Source organism: Mirounga angustirostris, unplaced genomic scaffold (genome assembly GCF_029215605.1).
Source record: "Mirounga angustirostris isolate CCGP_5_RB_7025 unplaced genomic scaffold, mMirAng1.0.hap1 SCAF_17, whole genome shotgun sequence".
In the NCBI taxonomy this organism is placed as follows: Eukaryota; Metazoa; Chordata; class Mammalia; order Carnivora; family Phocidae; genus Mirounga; species Mirounga angustirostris.
Window position 1 is genome coordinate 33,216,709 of NW_026991725.1, and position 19,526 is coordinate 33,236,234.

The window sequence follows — 19,526 nt, forward strand, 5'->3', positions numbered from 1 at the left end:
GCATGTGAGGGAACCCCGACATCCCAGAGGAGAAGCCACGACGGCTTTGACGCCCCGACATCCCACCCTCCGCGCCCACACCGCTCCTCACATTAAGGAGCTGTCACTCGCTGTGCAAGATCTCCAGGCCTGGAATTTTCCTGCAAGCCGGAGAAGGCTCCCAGGGGGATGATAATAATCAGCCCTTCTCTACACGAAGAGGGGCAGAGTGACCCAGAACCACCGGGTCATTTTGCGAACAGACAGGAAGGTGCTCCAGCTAACCAGCAGGGCTACCCAGAGGCCAGTTGACGCCCCGCCACCTCACCCCGCCGTCTTGCACACCCTCGTGAGCCGATACCCTCATCGGGACTCAGGGGTCTTTCCCCAAGTCCTGCTGCTCTTCCCACCTTGGTCAAAGGCCCAGGATGCATTCTAGATGGCCCCAGACAATAGCAGCCAACTTCTGTTGACTCTGCTTTTGTTTCTGAGGTGCATCTTACCTGCCCCACTAAATCCTGCCTCATGGGCCCCTCAAACCTCCCCTCTGGACCATCAGGCTCTGCCTTCCTGGCATCTGCCTTTCGACTGGCACGTCTCCAGCCCCCAGTGTGTCGTCCTCCAGCCCAGCGTCCCCAACCACAACACTACCGACATTAGGGCCCAGACCATTCCTCACTGTGGGGCCAGCTCTCCTGTGCATTGAGGGATGGCTAGCAGGACCCCTGCCTTTCTTTACCCTCTGGATGCCAGCAGCACCTTCGTCCCCAGATGTGACAACCCCAAATATCTCCAGATCTTGCCAAACGTCCCCAGGATCTTTCCGCTCAGCTGTACAGTCAAATCCCCCAGAAGCTTTTTTAAAAACACCAATGCCTGAGGGCACCTGGGTGGCTCAGTTGTTAAGCATCTGCCTTCGGCTCGGGTCATGATCCCGGCGTCCTGGGATCGAGCCCCACATCGGGCTCCCTGCTCGGCAAGAAGCCTGCTTCTCCCTCTCACACTCCCCCTGCTGTGTTCCCTCTCTCGTTGTCTCTCTCTCTGTCAAATAAAATCTTAAAAAAAAAAAAAAAAAAACACCAATGCCTGGGTTCGGCAGCACTTAATGACTTAACTACCTGGTAAATAAATCAGAAACTCTAAGGACGGGGGACTTGATATCCATCTATTGTAAGTGCAGCCAGTGTGGAGAAGCACTCGGACCCTCGAACCAGAATCATCCTCCCAGCACGTAAATCGACTCATTTTAAAACCTCAGACGGCTTCTCACTGAACGCGGAAAGCATCCAACTCCTCAGCACGACGTCCAAAGCCCCCAGGTCTGGGCCCTTCTTAACTAGCAGCCTTAGCACCCAACCACCTCCTGCTAACCCAGCCCCTGATGGCTCTCCCACACCAGCGTGCTGTTTGACACATCTGTTTTGTATCTGCCTCTTTGCATCTGCTCATCTTCCCATCCTCCTGGCAAAGAAAACTAATTTCTTGTACCTCAATTCCGTTACAACCCCCCTTGTGACTTGACCCCCTCACCCCAGGCAGAACTGACCATCCCCCACTTTGTGTGATCTGTAGATGCGTATCTTTGTGTGTGTGTATCTCCCCTTACAAGGTCTGCCACGATCTTGAGAACACTTCTCTCCTTACTTATAATTCTGTCTTTCTCTGTTAGACTCTAAGCTCTGGGGGGAAGGGGCCGTGTCTTAATCCCCACAGGGTCCCCAGCCCCTGGCACAGCGCCTAGCACGTAAGTGCAAGATTATGTATGAGTGTTGAATGAAAGAAGGATACAAGCAAAAGATATCCTGCTCCGCCCACACCTCCTAATATTTCTGTTTCTGCGCTCCCTTCCCAAGCAAAAGCAGATGCCAGAAGCCACACCAGGAAGCACCGCATCTAACAGAAGGCTTCTCCATGAAAGTCAATGCCCTGGTGTTTCCCAAGGGCAGCGGTGACTGGTACTGGCAGGGATGGTGATCTGGACATCACAGAGGGGACCGGCCAGCCCTGGGACAGGAGCCCACACGTGTGGCAGCCATAGGGAGCAGTCCACCATGTGTCACACACTGAGCACATGCCGTTCCCTCTGCCTGGAACATCCTTCTCTTTCTCTCTGCCTAGAACCCCCACTTATCCTTTGGCTCTTGGCTCCACATCCCCCATGCACTTAAGTCAGGCCTTCCCACAGCCTCCTCTCTGCCCCAAGCTCATAGCATAGTAATGCATTTTGGCAACAGATGACGGTCAGTCTTGTATTTTTCCTGGTTCCACCCCTTAGTGGCTATATGACTTGGGCAAGTCACCTCTCTGACCTTCAGTTTCCTTCTCTGTAAATGGTGATGATAATGTCTGACTTGTGGACCGGTTGCGATAATGCAAGTAAGCCCCCACTATGGGGACAGAGCACACTTTATAAATAGTCACTGAACATTTAATTGAATATTCCTTGAGTAGCGAATGACACTGCACCCATGTCCACCTTCCTTTGGTCTGGGTCCTTCTCCAGAAGGCTGGACATCTAGTTCAGCTGGCTCATCGTGAAGGACCCCCTGGCAGGGCTCTTGAGACCGGCTCTAAGGAGCTCTGGATGGGACCTGACTGGGGACCTCAGAACACACAGACAGGCAGGTCCCTCCCCACAAGGCAAAGGGAAAGAGAAGTCCTGGGGGTGTGGGCAGTCTGTGGGGCAGCGAAGGAAGTGGCTCAGCTCCAGGGGCTGGGGAAAACCGGCCTTCACAGTGGAGGAGTGGGAAGTTGGCAGGTGAGAAGGGCAGAAAGGGCTTTCCCAGGAGAGGAGCCTGAGGTATGAGAGGGAACAGGACTGAGGCTGCTTTGTTTTGTTTCCCTGGAGGGCAGGTCGGTGGGAGGGAAAGAGAGATGGGTCAAAGCAGGATCCCAAGTGCCTGGGCTGAGCAGGTTGTACTTGATCCCGGGAACATGGGAAGCCAGCGGAGGGTTTTAGGCTGAGGAGATCAGCGTTAGCTTAAGAAAGAAAATCAATGCGTTTATGAAGCATACTGTGGAGGTAAGCAGGCTGGGGGTTGCGGAGGGAGTCTGGAAACCAAGACACCAGCCAGAAGGCCAGGTGAAGAGAGGAAAATTTACCAGATAACAGTCACGGTGGAATAGAGTGTCGAGATTCAGAAAACAGAATGTCTCCAGACCCTGTTCTCTGAGCCCCCAAGCCAGAGCTGCCCGGGAGAATCCTGGAAGATGATTTATGGCTTTCAGATATCAGACTTCAGTGGTTTCTTCTGCTTTTAGGAACTGGTATCTGCTATACAGGCTCTATGGATTCTTTTTATGGATGAGCCTCACACCTCTACTACCTGGAATATGCACCAGCTTCTTGAAGTAGGTGGTCTACATGTTGACCGACTATCTCCATCATGCCTGGGACTGTCCAGGTTAATTTAGCACTGAAAGTCCTGGTCAAATCAGGACAGTTGGTCACCAACTACACCAATCTGCTGAGCTCCAAGGGCTCAAAGCAGGGCTCTTAATTGTCACAAAGCATTCAGCTAATTCTGCTCAACAAGATAAGCCTAAAAAGGTTGACACTGCACTGTGAAATACGGCTGTAGAGGGATGAAGGCTGGGCAAGTGACCTGGGACCTAATCCTTTGTCCATGTCCTCTGACACTGATTATCTCAAAAGTCCAGAACAAAAAGGAGCCAGTCGGAACCCAACACATCACCCCACAAGGTGCATGCCACATCCCAAGTGTCCACGGGATGGATACCGGGTGCCTGGCCACATGGTCTGAGAAAGCCTTTGCAATGGAAGGGAAAGGCTCTGACTTCTGCTGCCAACACAGACAGATCTAAGATACACAAGTACACACACTTGAATGAGGAATCTAGAGACTCTGGGAGCAGGGTGTCCCTTTATCCTACAAATCACACCGTTTTTGTGGTCTATGTGTACACACCACACACACTCCAACTTAAAAATACTGCAATGTGGGATTCGAAAAATAGCAAAAAAAAAAAAAAATGTTAATTCAACATCTGGGAACCTTATGATAATATCAGGATTCTGCCCGAAATCTGACACAGCCTCGGCTTAAATGATTTCGGGCACCTTCCGCTGCAGAGTAACAGGTTGTTTTCCAGTTTCCAGCGGACCATCGCCCTTGGCTTCAGATTCTCCGCTACAAACAGGTTACGTGGAAACCTAATTATTGTAGTCTTTAACACACGGACACACACACACACACACACACAGCAAATAAGTCATTTAATAACACCAAGTAGCACTAACGGACCACAGGGATGCCCTCCCCTCCCGGCCACACGCCCCGCGCCTCCCCAGCATCTCCGCGGACACTTCCCAGAGTTGGGACCCCGCGCACCTCCCAGGGCCCAGGGCCCCGGACCGCGCTCACCTTCTGCAGAAATGCCATCCTCGGCCTGTACTGTTGGCCTTGGTGTCGGATCGTCATCCTGGACCCGCGATGAACGCCGAACCAGAACCCGAGCGGACCGCAGGAGGGGAACCCCCGGCGAAGGCGCCCGCGCGCCCCGCACACGCCCCGGCGGCCCGGCGGGAGGAGGGCGGCCCGGAGCGCGGGGCGGGGCGGCTGCTGCCGGCGGCGCCCCTTCCCTCGGCCTCGGCCCCCGCCCCGGGAAAGCCGCTGGAATCCGCGCCAGCCAATCAGCGCGCCGCGCCGCGGGCTCATTAGCATGCGCTGCGCTTGCGCCCACCTGCCGCCAGGGGGCGGTGTCTGGCCCCGGTGGGACGCCGCGGAGCCTCAGGTGAGACCGGCTTGTGTCTGGCGCCCTGCGAGTGGGAGCATCTGTCGCAGATAGTGGCCTTTTCACCTGGGGCAGAAGTCTGTTATGTGCAGAAGTGAGACAAAGCAGCCTCACTAATGAGCGCGGGGGGAAAAATGGTCTTTCCCATCCCAGCTTTGCCACTGGCTAGCTGGGCAACCTTGGGCAAGTTCCTTAAATTCTAAGCCTCGGGCGCCTGGGTGGCTCAGTTGGTTAAGCAACTGCCTTCGGCTCAGGTCTTGATCCTGGAGTCCCGGGATCGAGTCCCGCATCGGGCTCCCTGCTCGGCAGGGAGTCTGCTTCTCCCTCTGACCCTCCCCCCTCTCATGTGCTCTCTCTCTCAAATAAATAAATAAAATCTTTAAAAAAAAAAAATTCTAAGCCTCAATTTCCTTACCTGAAAGGTAAAAATGAAAAATGGAATGGTCATATCCAACAGATGGGTTGCCATATCATTTAATGGGGAAATGTGTAACACAGTGCTCGGTCCTCAGCAAATGTTTAGCAGTGTCTAGAGAAACAAATCATAAGTGGATTGGTGAGGTGTCGGTTAATGAAGTAAGGGAAGGAAGGAGGGAAAGAAGGAAGGGAGGGAGGGAGAGAGAGAGAGAGACAGGAAAGATGCAGTCACTACTGGGCCAGCTGCCTGATCTAAGCAAGTTATATTTTCCTTCTCTGGTCCTTAGTGCTTTCATATCTAGAAAATGAAAAATGACCTTCCTAAGTAATCAGCGAGACTCTTTGTCTGTGAAGCATCTTATTTTTTCATATTAGCTGGATGGCGATCGATTGTGGCAGATAAAATGTTTGAGTTGGAAGGAGAACAATGAGGGGTTTGGCTCGGAAAGGCACACCAATCAATGTCCCTTTAAAGCCCATGGTTCTTATCCACATTTTTGGTCATACCTGTAAAATGAAAGCTATAGACACTCTCTCAGGAAACATGCTCATGGGCACATGCATGCACATATACACACAATGCACACATTCACACAACACTGACTCAAGTTTGCAAACAATTTCAAGGGCTTCATGGCCGGTCCCCTCTAGGAATGGTCCACCACTCCCTTTTGCTTTAAAGAATCCAGGACCCAATAGGTGTCCATCCATGCAGAAGACCAGAGATCCTACTAAGCAAACCAGACCACTGGGAACTATGTTCCTAGTGTGAACTATAACCCAAGAAAAGTGCTGGAATACCCATATCCAAATATGACTTTTTTTTAATAGAGTGTCTTTTGGGCCTGGACTTATATAGAACACACACTGAGATATGCTGGAGCAGATGAACTATGAGTTTCCTTCCAGCTTCAACATTCCCTGATTCTATAAACCCTAAGCATAAAGGGGAAAAGTGGCTTTCCTACATAAAATCAAGGATGAGATAACTTAAATTGTTCAGGAGCAAAAACAGGAAAAATACATGAGATCTTGCTTAATAATCAGATAGGAGAGACCCCATAATGCCTGCCAATGTCTTCTCCTTCCCTTCTATCAGGCCCTGCCCTACCGAGCAACCTTGCTTTGTGGGACCCACCCTCCCTTAGCTCATTGGACCAGGGATGCTGAAGATGTGACCAGCAGCCACTCCATGATATGGATCTGAAAAGCTTAGATGAACTTGCTAGATTATTACCTTCACAAAAGTCAACTTGAGCCAGACAGAGGTAAAGTCAGGGCCAGAGGAAGCTGAGGCCAAGTGCGAGGTGAAGTTACAAGGCAACAGAAATGAAAATTGAGCAGAGGAAGCCCATTGGAAAAAAAAGAAGCAAAGAAACTAAACAGGCTGAGAGCAGAGGAGGGGCCGTGAGGCCAACCGAGAAGTCCCTAGAGCTAACCTGGCTCCCTGCCTTTCCAAGGGCACATGCATCTCCACAAATCCTCTCAAGTAACTTGAGTCCTTGGTTTCTTGCAACCAAAGGGGCTTAAAACATAATGTGGTGTCAAGACTTTAGTGACAGTGTCCTGAAAAATAGAATTGATTTAATTCGCCTATTCATTTAAACAACAAACTACTGCATGCCAGGCATTGAGCTAGAGCAGAATATGACCCAGTCCCTGTCTCGAGGAGCTCACAGGTTCATGGGGGAGAAGAATACTTGAACAAAAATATGTTATAATTCGAATCTATATATCATGGAGATCCAGTCAATGCAACACAGAACTTTGTAGAAGGGCACCTTATCCAGCCCAAGTGGAAGAGAAAATCAGGGAGACTTCCTGGAAGAGGAGTCCTAAAGGAAAAAGGGATTGCTGCAGGTACATCAGACAACAGCAAAAGAATATGCACAGAGGCAAGGATTAGCATCATTTGAGGGGGGTGGTGAGGAATGCATTGGACACAAGGTCTCAGGAGATTGGATAGAGGGAGGTGGGCAGGAATCAGACAATGGTTGGCTTTGGGTCAGGGATTAAATGGAAAGAGGTGTAAAGGAACTTTCTGGAGTGATAGAAATGTTCTATATCTCAATGGGAATGGTGGTAACACAAGTAAATAAGTTTGTCAAAACTCACCCAACTGTACTCTTAAAATTGGAGCATGACCCAGTCTGTAAACCATACCTCAACAAAAGGATTGACTCCCAAAAGCAAATATTATCTTGCAGCATGGTAGAGGGACGTGATACAAAACTGAAATCCTCCCAGGACTCAGGTAAGTGAGCATTCCATCATCATCATTGTCACTATTGTGACCTCCTCCTCATTAACAAGAGGGTGTCATTCAGACCCCAGACAGGTCATGTTGCCCTGGATACTATTCAGTGTAATCGATATGGGCCTGAACCTTGTCCCTTGTAGGATAAACCTTGTCCAGGCACAATGACATGGTCCTCCATACCGCAGTGTCCTTTAAAACCCAGGTCTAAGGTCATCTCCCAGTAAAATGTCCCTGGCCAGCTCAACAGTTTAGTTCAGTTCACTGCGCTCAGTGCTGAGGAGATAAGACTTTAGAAAGCCAGGCTCCCAGCTTCCAGACTGGGAGGGGAGACAGAATCTTCAACAGTTCATTCCCACATGATGGATGTATCAGACCACTTCCAGGCAGAGACTTCACAAAGGGTCTTCTTAGAGGTGGGGCAGGGTTATGGGAACCCCTAAAAGAGGTCTAGGCAACCAGAGATCCACAACCTTGGAAACCACTGCTGTTATCCAGAAACAAAGGGCTGGGGAGCTAGAGCCTTGGTGGAGGGGGCTGCCTTGCAGGGCTGTCATGTTGGAGGGACACAGCCATGGCTAGATAGGATGCCAGGGGAATAAATACTCTGACCTGCTCTCCTCCTGGTGCCTCCCATTGCTCAGTTCTGACCAGAAGCCAGGGGGTAGTGGAGTCTGGGTAATGCACCTGTTAGGGTCAGCCTCCTGGAGCACAGAGCCACGCAGACGAAGGCAAAGGATTCAAGAGGTGGGAGGGACACAGGGCAGGTAAACCATAAAGAAGCAGCATGATATGTTAAATGTCTTTGATAATGCAGAAGCCCAGAGGATCATTCTCAGAGTTGATCCTGTGTCCCCGAGCACTTTGAACAACTCATTAACAGCACCTCCCTACCTACACAGATGTCTCCCTGACTCAGACAGAAATCACGTCGAACTCATCTGACTTCCCGGGCCACTGCCCTTTTCTACCACTTGTTTGCATTTCATATAATTTTGTCTTGTTTGAATTTGTTACAAGTGTGTATTACATGTGCAATCCTATTCTCATTTAGAGAAAAAAAACCCTTCCATGCATGAATGTTTCTTCCTAGCACCTGCTAGAGAGGCAATCGCTCATGAAAATGTATTCTGTAGGAAAACTAGAGGGCCTTATTTTCCCACAGTGAGCATACCAGGCCAGAGGGACAGAATCTCTTGGTGCACCCACTGGTCAGCTCTGGTTCAGTAATAAAGTGAAGTGCAGGTGAAGCACACACCCCCTTCCCACCGTACTTTCACCTTCTCCGCAAAGAAGCTATGTTAGACCTCAGCAAGCTGGCCACACTTGGTGATCCTGGCTGTTCAATCTGGGAGAGTGGAAGAAAAAGAGGACTTGGAACCTTTCTAGGAGGTTCCATTCCTCTTCCTCATCCAGGGATTTCTCAGAAATTATCTTGGCCCACTAGGGGCCATCAAAAGTACAGTACATCACAAAGTACAGTCCTATAAAAGCCCCATCCTTTATCCTTTTTTATCCTAAATTACATTGTCTGGATGCATCCAGAGATCATACTTTTCACAAGGATCACCAGAGATAAACAGGTAAACAGAACAGAACCACACATTGCTCTGTCCCACCCCCTCCTCCCAACTCTGTGGGGTACCCTGCTATCTATCTACGGACCAGGTCACACTGGAACTTTCTCAAATGACGTCTGCTACTTTCTGGTGAAGGGTGTTATTATTTTACATCATAGAAAATTTGGAACTGTGGAGTTTTTAAAAATGACATTAAGAGAAAAGGCATTTTTCACAACTTGAAGTAGGCTTTGATTTTAAGACAGTGTTGGGGCTAAGGGGAGGTGTGAAGGTCTCAAGGCACAAGATGTGTGTTCTAGGCCCTGCTCTAGTTCTCAGAGGATGTGTGATTTTTTTGAGACAGCTTTATTGAGGTGTAATTGACATACACCAAAAAGCACTATATTTAAAGTGTACAATTTTATAAGTTTTAATATATGTATACATCCATGCAAACACACCCATGATCAAGATAGGGAACATATCCATAACCCCCAGAAGTGTCCTTTGTGATCCCTCCCCCTACTGTCCCTAGGCAACTACCTGTCCCTTTTCTGTCACTATGAATTAGTTGGATCAAGTCACCTAATCTCTAACCAAGTCACCTAATCTCTCCGAGTCATTAGTTTCTTATTAGTAATAAGAAAGTATCAAATTTGATGAATTCAGAAGTCCTCTCCTATTTTAAAATCATATGATTTTAGTGTTCTAGGTAGAATAAATCTCCATTAGCCCCAAGGTAGACGGAGTGGGATTTAATGCTCCCTGCAAAGCAATGCCCCTCTGAACTTGAACCAGCTTCCCCCAAAACGGGATTCCATGTAACAGACATTCAAAGGTGCTGAGTGCCCATATGATTTCACTCATGTGTGGAATTTAAGAAACAAAATAGATGAACATAGGGGAAGGAAAAGAAAAATAAAATAAGATAAAAACAGAGAGGGAGGCCAACCATAAGAGACTCTTAACTCTAGGAAACAAGCTGAGGGTTGCTGGAGGGGAAGTGGGTGGGAGGATGGGGTAACTGGGTCGTGAGCATTAAGGAGGGCACGTGATGGAATGAGCACTGGTACTGGGTGTTCTATGCAACTGATGAATCACTAAATTCTACCCCTGAAATGAATAATACACTATATATGCACTAAATTGAACTTAAATTTTAAAAAAAGTAAATTTTTAAAAGTGCTGAGTGCTACCATCTACATACCCCAACCATTCCTGCAAGTGATCAAGAGGGGTGGGGGTGAGAGGCAAGAAAGACCCACTTTAGGAGAAGAGACCCCAGGAAAATGTATCATTTGGTGCACCCCAGTAGTCTTAGTCTCACTGAAGTCCCCTTCTATTGTCAGACACGCTGTGCCCATCCTTCGAGGATTCTGAAACCAAATGCACGCAGCCTGGGGTCCTCTACTGACACCCAGACTCTCCCCCTGCCTGTGTGGGTGGCTCAGGCACCACAGCCCAGGTCCTCAGCCCCTCCTCCTGCTGCCGGCCACCATCACTGCCTTTCGTGAAGAGACCATAGAGCAGCAGAGAGCAAATGTCTTGCTTAAGGCTTTCCAAAACAAGTGATTTTTCAAAGTCCCTGCCCCTTCTGCTTTTCCCTTGGTTTCCCTAGGAAAGGCAACGTCTGAAAGGGTATAGGAAGATGACCCATAAAGGAAAATCAAAGAAAATAAAAACATTAGCCCCTGCAAGAATATCTTTTAACATCTGTAACTCACTTTTTTCAGATGTTGCATTTGAAGACCTACTTCACCCCTGCTCATTTCTCTTTGCTCCCATGTGTGGATCTAATAATGCTTTCTCTCTCTTCTTTCTTTCTTCTCCTTTTCTCTAGTTAGAGAGAGAAAGAGAGATGTCTGGATACATCACCTGAACCTTAGAAAAGCCAATTCTGCTTTCCCGTTCTCTGTTTATCTTTGGTAGCCAGTCCCTCTGGGTCCAAACCTCAGGCCACGTTACAGACACTAGATTCGGTGTTTTGTAAAAAGTACAAACCCTCCTGGGGCACCTGGGTGGCTCAGATGGTTAAGCATCTGCCTTCAGCTCAGGTCATGATCCCAGAGTCCTGGAATCGAGTCCCTCATTGGTCTCCTAGCTCAGTGGAGAGTCTGCTTCTCCCTCTCCCTCTACCTCTCCCTCTGTTCATGCTCTCTGTGTCAAATGAATAAATAAAATCTTTATTTAAAAAAAAAAAGTACAAACCTTTAGGACAGGAAGGAATCCCAGGGAGTGGCTGCTAGTGAGTATGGGGTTTCTTCTTGGGTGATGAAAATATTCTGAAATTAGATAATGGGTGATGGTTGAACGACCTCGTGAATATACTAAACCCGCTGAGCTATACACTCTAGAAGGGGGACATTTATGGTCTGTGAATTACACCTCAATTTTTAAAAGTGCAAACCCAGAGATTTAATTTTCCCAAGCTATTGCTATTGTTAGGATGTCCCCTTTCTCAAAAAGTTGTAGCGGCTCCCATTCACCTCCCTAGCAAAGTTCATTCTTTCAGGGTCAGGCCAAATGTGATTTTTCAGCCACGGTTTCCCTGCTCATCAACACGAGGGTCCTTTTCTAGCCAGTCCTGAAATGTGCTTTTTCTCTAGCACGTGGTGGATCTGTTTCACCATTATGTCTTTTCTCTTGCCAGTGGTTCTGCGGATAATCCCCTCATGCTGTATTTGACAAATGAGATGCTCTCTGCTGGCCTCCATCAGAATCTAGATCAAGTTGCACTCTCTGAGGGGATGCTTTCCTCCTCCCCACTCCTTCGGCATGGAGTCTGTGCCTCGCGTTTTCCACTCACAACTTTGGGCTGCAGATACTTAATGCATAGCCTATATCCCCTCCTAATCAATGAGTTTCACCAGGGATAAGGGCCGCCGATGGCTTGTAAGTAGTGGTTTCTGGATTTGGGTTTTGGTTTGGGTTTTGGCAGGAGATCGATCTGATTTGTGGCATTGCCCATTGCTGTGGTGTAAATACTCCCTACTAATGTGACATTGGTGACCACAGAGATACTGGATGGGAGTTGGAAGTCCTTCTCTGTTAGATTCATGGTGTAGCACCAAAGACTGCTAAGGATTAGCAAAACCTGAATTGGGACATAGTTACATAAAGAGCAATTAGGGAAAGAACGATAGAAACATAAAAATGGATGGAAATTAAGATGGGCACATAATGCTTCAGCAAGGCTTGACTTTACACTGAACAATTTTTTCTCTTCCTCATTCTCAAAGCCTCCTCCCTTCACTTGTTTTTCTGTGGAATCCTTTATTCCAGGAACTCGGTGTCGATATTGACATCCTGCTGATCTCAATGTATACTTAGTAACGAGACTCCAATGGCTGGTGCCCCTGCTGGTGATGAGACCCCCTGGAGATGTGACCAACCCAGCTAGTAGCGTGGACCAGATTCTTATCGAAACCACCCAGATCCTGTATTTTCCTATAAAACCCCTCAATCTTTTAACCTGGGTGGGTCTACAATTTTGAAGGCATTAGCCTGCTGCATTCTCCTTTGCCTGGCAAAGTCATAAAACTATCGTTCCTCTTTAGCCCCAAACTCTGTCTTCCTATTACATTTCAGCTCCAGAGCACAGAGGTCAGTTTTCGACATTAGGACTCAGTGGGAAAACTTTCTAGCAACCAGAACTGTCCCATAAACTAAATAGGTTATCTCTTGGGCCAGGAAACTGGGTGCCGTTGGAGTGTTCATGGTCTAAGATGTTGAAGATGAGATCTACAGTACATTTAGTGGTAAACTATATAAACCTGTCCATCTCTTCCAACTCTAAGAATTTTTGAGTCTCAGATGGGTATGACTCCAAGGCCATATGGCAGAAAAATGGATGCTGCTATTATTCACCCAGTGTCACCATCAGAGATTAGGCATTCACCCATGAGAAAGGTTTCCTGGCTGGCCTGATCTACCCCCTCTGTGCCCCTAATGAAGCCTTCACCCCTTAAGCTGCCTGTACACTTTGCATTATCTGTGTGAATTTTGCATAGGAGTATAGGGTTTACAGGGTGGTATCTTATATCCTGAGGATGGATCTGATGCTCCAAAGGCAATGGTCATTTCTCCCGACAATCTGCAAGGGAAGAGATGCGTTCTAAATCAGGAAAAGGAAACAATAATTCACAAAGTCCGCCCTAGGTAGCAATCTATTATTGCTGGAACTCATCTGCCCATTATATGAGAACAAGTCCCTGACCAAGAAAAAATGGAATCTGTAATCCCCAGGAATCAGACCGTTTTTTGTAAGGAAATTTTTCTGACTTCATGTGGTTTTCTCTACTTCCCTTTCATCATCTAGCATTTATTGCATTTTCATTAACTGTTCCTGATTTCTCCGCTCTGTGTTGGAGAGTATTCAGTTTTGTCCAACTAAGCCTTTATTGAGCACCATTTCTGGGGTGGCTACCAGTTAAGCACCTATGGTATAAAGGTGAATAAGATACAGTCCTGCCTTCAGGGTATTTCCAGTGGGAAAGAAAGATATAAAATATAATTCTGGGATCGTGCAGTAGATGATATTGCAGTATGCGGAAGGCAAAGGAAAACTAAAAAAGGAAGGGTGGTAAGAGCTTGCTTGGAAGCAAACAATGGTAACAGTCGTACCCAACAAGCATTAGTACACCTGCTTCACTCATTAGTCCCCACCACAACCCTATGAAGCGGACGTCTATCATCAATATCCCCATTCAACAAATGATAAAATGAGACTCAGAGAAGATAAATAACAAGCTGAAGTCCATGAACCTACTAAGCCGCAGAACCAGAACTGGGAACCTGGCAGCCCGGTTCTGACTTCAAGCCTTACCTCGGGCCCTGCTGGGATATCCTGATTGGCCAGACCTGGGTCACGAGCCCACCCCAGAAGTAGACTGAGGCTTAGGTGTTTTCCCACAGAAAAATCATAGTGTCAAAATCAGAAAAAAAAGAAGACTGGTTGTTGGGCAAGCAAAATCAGCAGTTGTCCACTGCAGAATGACTTCAGGAGTGCAGCTCTTCCTTTCTCTTGGTTTTCGGCTTGGGCTGAATTTTCCGCAGATGGTATCACACTGATCAGAACCTAAAACATTAAATGGCTCTTTTTAAAAAATATATATAACTCACTGGTTTTCTCTCTTTTTTAAAATTTTTTAAATTAAATTTTATTTTATTATAGCTTTTTTTCTTTTATTATGTTATGTTAATCACCATACACTACATCATTAGTTTTTGATGTAGTGTTCCATGATTCATTGTTTGGGTATAACACCCAGTGCTCCATGCAGAACATGCCCTCTCTAATACCCATCACCAGGCTAACCCATCCCCCCAACCCCCTTGATATAGAATGCCAAGTAGTTTTTCAACAGGATTGCCTCTTTACATCCTGTTTGCCCAGAATGAACTTATTTCACCATGCCCTTATTTGTGTTAGATGCTATTAGATTTAAACCTAGACAATTCTGGGGCACCTGGGTGACTCAGCCAGGCGTCTGCCTTCCCCTGGAGTCCTGATCTGGGCTCCTGGGATCAAGCCCTTGGGCTCCCTGCTCAGCAGGGAGTCGGCTTCTTTCTCTCCCCCTGACCCGGCACTCTCTCTCTCTCTCTCAAATAAATAAATAAAATCTTTTTAAAAAATAAACCCAGACAATTCTAATTTTACTAGATTCTGTATTTATATTTGCATAGTCTTCCCTTTCTCCTTTTAGAGCAGAAAATCCAAATAAGAGGGTTAACACGAACCTCTGAATCAACAGACGAGCCAGTGGGGCCCTAGGGGTGAGGGGAAGGACAGGTGTGCCCAGTCATCCCTGCAGTGTTAGGGGACAAAAGGGCTGGGTCTCCGAGAAGAGAGGAGCAGCAGGTCCAGCCCCTCCCTGGGGTTCAAGTCCAAAAGGTACTTCCTATGTAAAACCTCTTTTCAAAAATTATTTAGGGTCCCTTCACCTGTGTTACTGTTTTAAAGTTAGACTTCATGCCAATAAAAAAGGGATGTGCGCATCCGCTAATAAAAACATGCCACTCTTGATCTCTGGGTTGTAAATTAATTAATTAATTAATTAAGTGCAGTCTTAAAAAAAAAAAAAACAGCTAGAAAACTGTTGAGACCTCCGGGGTGCCCCACTGTGAGTCCGTATCTCCATTTATGGCAATTCCCAACTCTCTGCCACTAGTGCTGCCAGATGCACACGTAAAAAAGGGCAGTAGGTGTGCCAAAGACACAGATGGGTGCTCTACCCCGCGCGCCCGGCGCCCCCGTTTCCTTCCCGCCGTACCGCCGCCTGGGGCCAGATCATAGAGGTGAGGATACCTCCAAGCTCCTAGAGAGGAAACGCGACTCTCGGAAGACGGACTTCCGCTGAGGGCCACTTCCGGCTCTGCGCCACCGGCCGCCGTGGGGCGGGTTGGAGGGCGTGGGCTGGGCGTTGTGTCTTGTGTTCCGGGCGCTGGGTTGCCAGCGAGGTGGGCGCAAGCCCCGGAAGGCGGGCCCGGGGCTGCGGGGCGCCGCGGGGCGCTGCGGGGCTGGAGGGCGGGGAGGAAGGCTTCCCGGAGGGGCCACCCTGAAGCCGTGGCGCCGGGGCCTCTCTCCCCGAGGTGATGCCTCGGGATCGGCCCCGCGAATACCCAGAGCTGTGGGCTTGTTTCCTTCTGATGACTTCCCGAGGCCATCTGGCTTGTAGAAAAGAGTGGCGACACCCTAATTGAAAAATACATAGTTTAGGGATCGTTCCCATGTACCAGAGAGAACGACCTCCTTGTGCATTTAGAACAGTTGAGTAACTAAAACAAAAGTAAGTGCCTTAGTATTTCATTGTGGCCAGATACGGGAGACGGGATCGTGGTCCGGGTCGAACCGTGAGGAACCGTGGCCCAGGAGGAACGGGGTGAAGGGGGAGTAGGCAGAGGGCAATTTGGAAGGAGGTCGGAATACCCTCCCTGTGGGAGAGGAGGGTGAAGGCTTGGAATAAAGAAAGACCTCTTACCACGTGTTACTGCCACTTGCCAAGGGGAAATGGGACGCTCGCCATTGCAGATTACTTGCGGGATACAGGCCTGGTTCTTTCTCTTCTTGCAACAGGCCGACTGCCTAAACATTTGAACTCGATTGTCCTCGATTTTAAGTGAGGATAAAAAGTAATAATTCTAGAAAATAAAGTGAGGATGATGCCTGCCATCTCCTGTGTGTGGTTAGTGGTATGGGTTCTTTGGTGAAACTATTTTACTAGTTATTTTACTTTTTTTTTTTAGATTTTATTTATTTGTCAGAGAGAGAGAGAACAAGCGAGGAGAGGCAGGCAGGGGAGAAGCAGGCTCCCCACCGAGCAAGAGCCCGATGCGGGATTTGATCTCAGGACCCTGGGATCATGATCTGAGCTAAGGCAGAGGCTTAACCCACTGAGCCACCCATGCATCCCGAACACTAAATTGTTCTGAGAAGCCCTGCAGTAATGGAACTTGTCTAACTTTGTTTAGCCTGGTGTTTCTCAAGCATTTTGATAACAGTAACTTTTTTTTTTTTTTAAGATTTTATTTATTTATTTGATACAGAGAGTGAGAGAGCACAAGCAGGGGGAACAGTAGAGGGAGAGGGAGAAGCAGGCTCCCCGCCAAGCAGGGAGCTCGATGCGGGGCTCGATCCCAGGACCCTGGGATCATGACCTGAGCCGAAGGCAGACGCTTAACCATCTGAGCCACCCAGGCGCCCCTGACAACAGTAACTTTTGAGTAACACCCTATTAATATCTCTCCAGGGCGGTTTTTCCCAGAACAAATTTTGGGAAATACAAAGAAATCATTCACCTGGGCGCAGACCTACTCAGAAGGCACTCTCACTTCTCAAAAGACATTTCAGAAAGTACTTTTTTGAAAATCATCTGACTGGATTTCAGTAAGGATAGTTGCGTTTGAGAAAATGGTCCATAATTAACAAAGTACTACAAACCATGTAACATTTGGAATAGGAAGTAAACTCTCCTTGCCTTTCCTCTTACATGTCATGGACAGTAGATAATATCTCAATATTATTGAGCAAATACTATCAATATATAATTATAAACCAATGGAAAAATTATTTCGGGGGGGGGACATGAATTGTTCCCAGCAGAAATTCTACAGCTAAGACTTCTTAATGACAAATGGAGGAAATCTGTTCATGGACTCCTAGAAGGACCTACTTTATTTTATTTATTTATTTATTTTTTGGGTGGCTCAGTCGTTAGGCGTCTGCCTTCGGCTCCGGTCATGATCCCAGGGTCCTGGGATGAGTCCCGCATCGGGCTCCCTGCTCAGCGAGAAGCCTGCTTCTCCCTCTCCCACTCCCCCTGCTTGTGTTCCCTCTCTCGCTGTGTCTCTCTCTGTCAAATAAATAAATAAAATAAAAATTAAAAAAAAAAAGGAACTACTTTAAATAGAATGTAGCTAAAAACCATGTGAGTTTGTACATATGACATTAAGTGACATTCACTGGAAACTTGCCCTAACGGAATAAAATGTAATACAAGGATTGTCTTGAACTTTGCTCAGGATTGCTTAGTTACTAAAGTAACAACAGAAGCTCTTAATGAGGTAGTTTCACATGTTTGGCACAAACCTCTGTCAGGGAGAGCTTTGAAGTAACTTCCTAGTATGTTACTGAATTTGCGGTTTCTAGCAAAACCTGCCTAAAAGATGAGGGTGAGAATAGGTTAGACTGCCCTTGTTCCATTGTGTAGGGCCAGAAACCTAGTTTCATTACTTTGCGCAGAGGTAAGCAGAAGGCTCCAGAAGACGCACTAATGCTAACCAAACTCAAAAGGGACTGATGTATAAACCTAGAGTGTGAGTTAATTCCTTTCTAGTGAAAAATATAGTTTTCAGTCATCTGGATAATTTTATTTGCCAACAGTGTGTTCCTTCTTGAAGGAAGATCTACGTGGGAGACCAGATTGTTTTACTATGGTATATTGTATTGAAGACAAATAGCATGAAATCAACAAGGAGAACGATACCCAAGTTTAATGGCGTCTGGTATCTTCACTCTACAGATAACACCTGTCAGATTGGCTAGATATTTATTTTCATGAGTAAAAGGCACTCTCTCCTGTGGTGCTAGAGACAAGATAAAAATTCCCTACTTTAATATCCCTTTCAGAAATGCTCTCCCCGTATTCTTTCTCAAGCTACAGTTTAATGCAATTAACTTGGTTTAAGCTTTTCTGTTTACAGCCTCTATCCAGCTGTGCCTCCCTGAAGTTGCACCCAGGTCACCAAGTTTGGATGTGGGATCTTTATAGTCTCTTTGTCCTTTCTATTGATGATTGATTTCATTCTATATATTTGATCTCTTTCTGAAATTTAAGTTCCTATTGGCCCTGTTGTTGGTTCAAAACCTTGGGAGCTTCCTGGGTGAAATCTGAAACTGTTCCCCGTACACAGAAGGCAAGGAGAGACCAAAGGAAAAGGCAAACCCCAGATTAGTAGGTAGTAGGTCTAATAAGCAAGGCTTGCCGTGGGTGGCCGTAAGATGAGTAAATCTCATCCACCCACCAGAATCTTTTTTTAAATTTTTTATTGTTATGTTAATCACCATACATTACATCATTAGTTTTTGATGTAGTGTTCAATGATTCATTGTTTGTGTACAACACCCAGTGCTCCATGCAGAACGTGCCCTCTTTAATACCCATCACCAGGTTAACCCATCCTCCCACCCTCTCCCCTCTAGAACCTTCACCCACCAGAATCTTAAAAGTTTATATAGAAGCCTTAATGGGGATCAGTCATGTGTACTGTCCAGATGATCTCAACACACATTGCTCTCTCAAGCCTACGTCCTTGAAAATGGCTCTCACCATGGGAACAGCAGGCCGAATGTGCACTCCAAGGATGGGAGGGGGTGAGGAACCTCCTATTGCCCAGGTGCAGTCTGAGGGTCAACTGGTGATCAATGTCCTCTTGATGACTTCCTCCAACACCCATTTAACCCATCCAAGAACCAAAATCTGTATTCATGTATTTGATAATCTCCTTTCCTCTATGACACTGTACTTGATGTTAAGACTAACTGCACACAATTTTCTAATCAAATAGGACCCTTCAATTCCATTGGCTACATAGTCAAAATTTGTCCCTTGTTGAGAGATTATAGCTATAATTATCTAGATAGCTGTTAGGTATTTTCTCCATTTCTAATTATAAATTTGAGTAGTGACTGGCTTTGTGTGCATTTTATATATGCTCCGAACAACAGCTGTTATTTATCTACATTGGTCATAATTTAGTATACTTGAAGAGTGGCCCAAAAGAGGAATTTCCAGGAATTTGAAGAGCTAGCTCTTGGGGTTTGAGCTCAACAGCACCCATCTGTGACAAATGAATAATTAAAGGACCGAAGAACCTAGGGTCCCCATGCTCCACTTGAGCAAGAGGAGGGTGGAAAGAGAACACTATTGGGGGCAGAAATGCAGCCAGGAAAATAACACCAGGCAAGAGATCTTATGTCAGTGCTTTAGAAAATTCTCATACCAGGTGATGCCAACAACCCAGGATATTTTGAGCAGCTCCAAGAGCTGTGTTGTGAAAGG

At 46.9% G+C, this 19,526-nt stretch overlaps 1 protein-coding gene across 4 annotated transcripts in view; it reads right to left on the reverse strand.

The window, feature by feature from the left end:
* The window catches only part of RGS9 (regulator of G protein signaling 9), a 75,302-nt gene extending 60,009 nt beyond the window's left edge, over nucleotides 1–15,293 (reverse strand). Inside the window, exons 1-3 of one of the 4 annotated variants that reach the window (XM_064583642.1) lie at nucleotides 14,707–15,293; nucleotides 13,793–14,044; nucleotides 11,176–11,249 (exon numbers count right to left, since the gene is read on the reverse strand). Coding sequence is in view for 2 of the 4 variants with exons in the window: in XM_054510733.2 (XP_054366708.1) it covers nucleotides 4,365–4,421 (57 nt within the window). In the remaining 2 variants the exon portion in view is untranslated. Of the gene's footprint in view, nucleotides 1–4,364; nucleotides 4,615–11,175; nucleotides 12,394–13,792; nucleotides 14,045–14,706 lie in introns of those variants that run through there. The other 3 variants (XM_064583641.1, XM_054510733.2, XM_045888586.3) reach the window with 3 other exon arrangements.
* Between the last annotated feature and the right edge of the window lie 4,233 nt (nucleotides 15,294–19,526).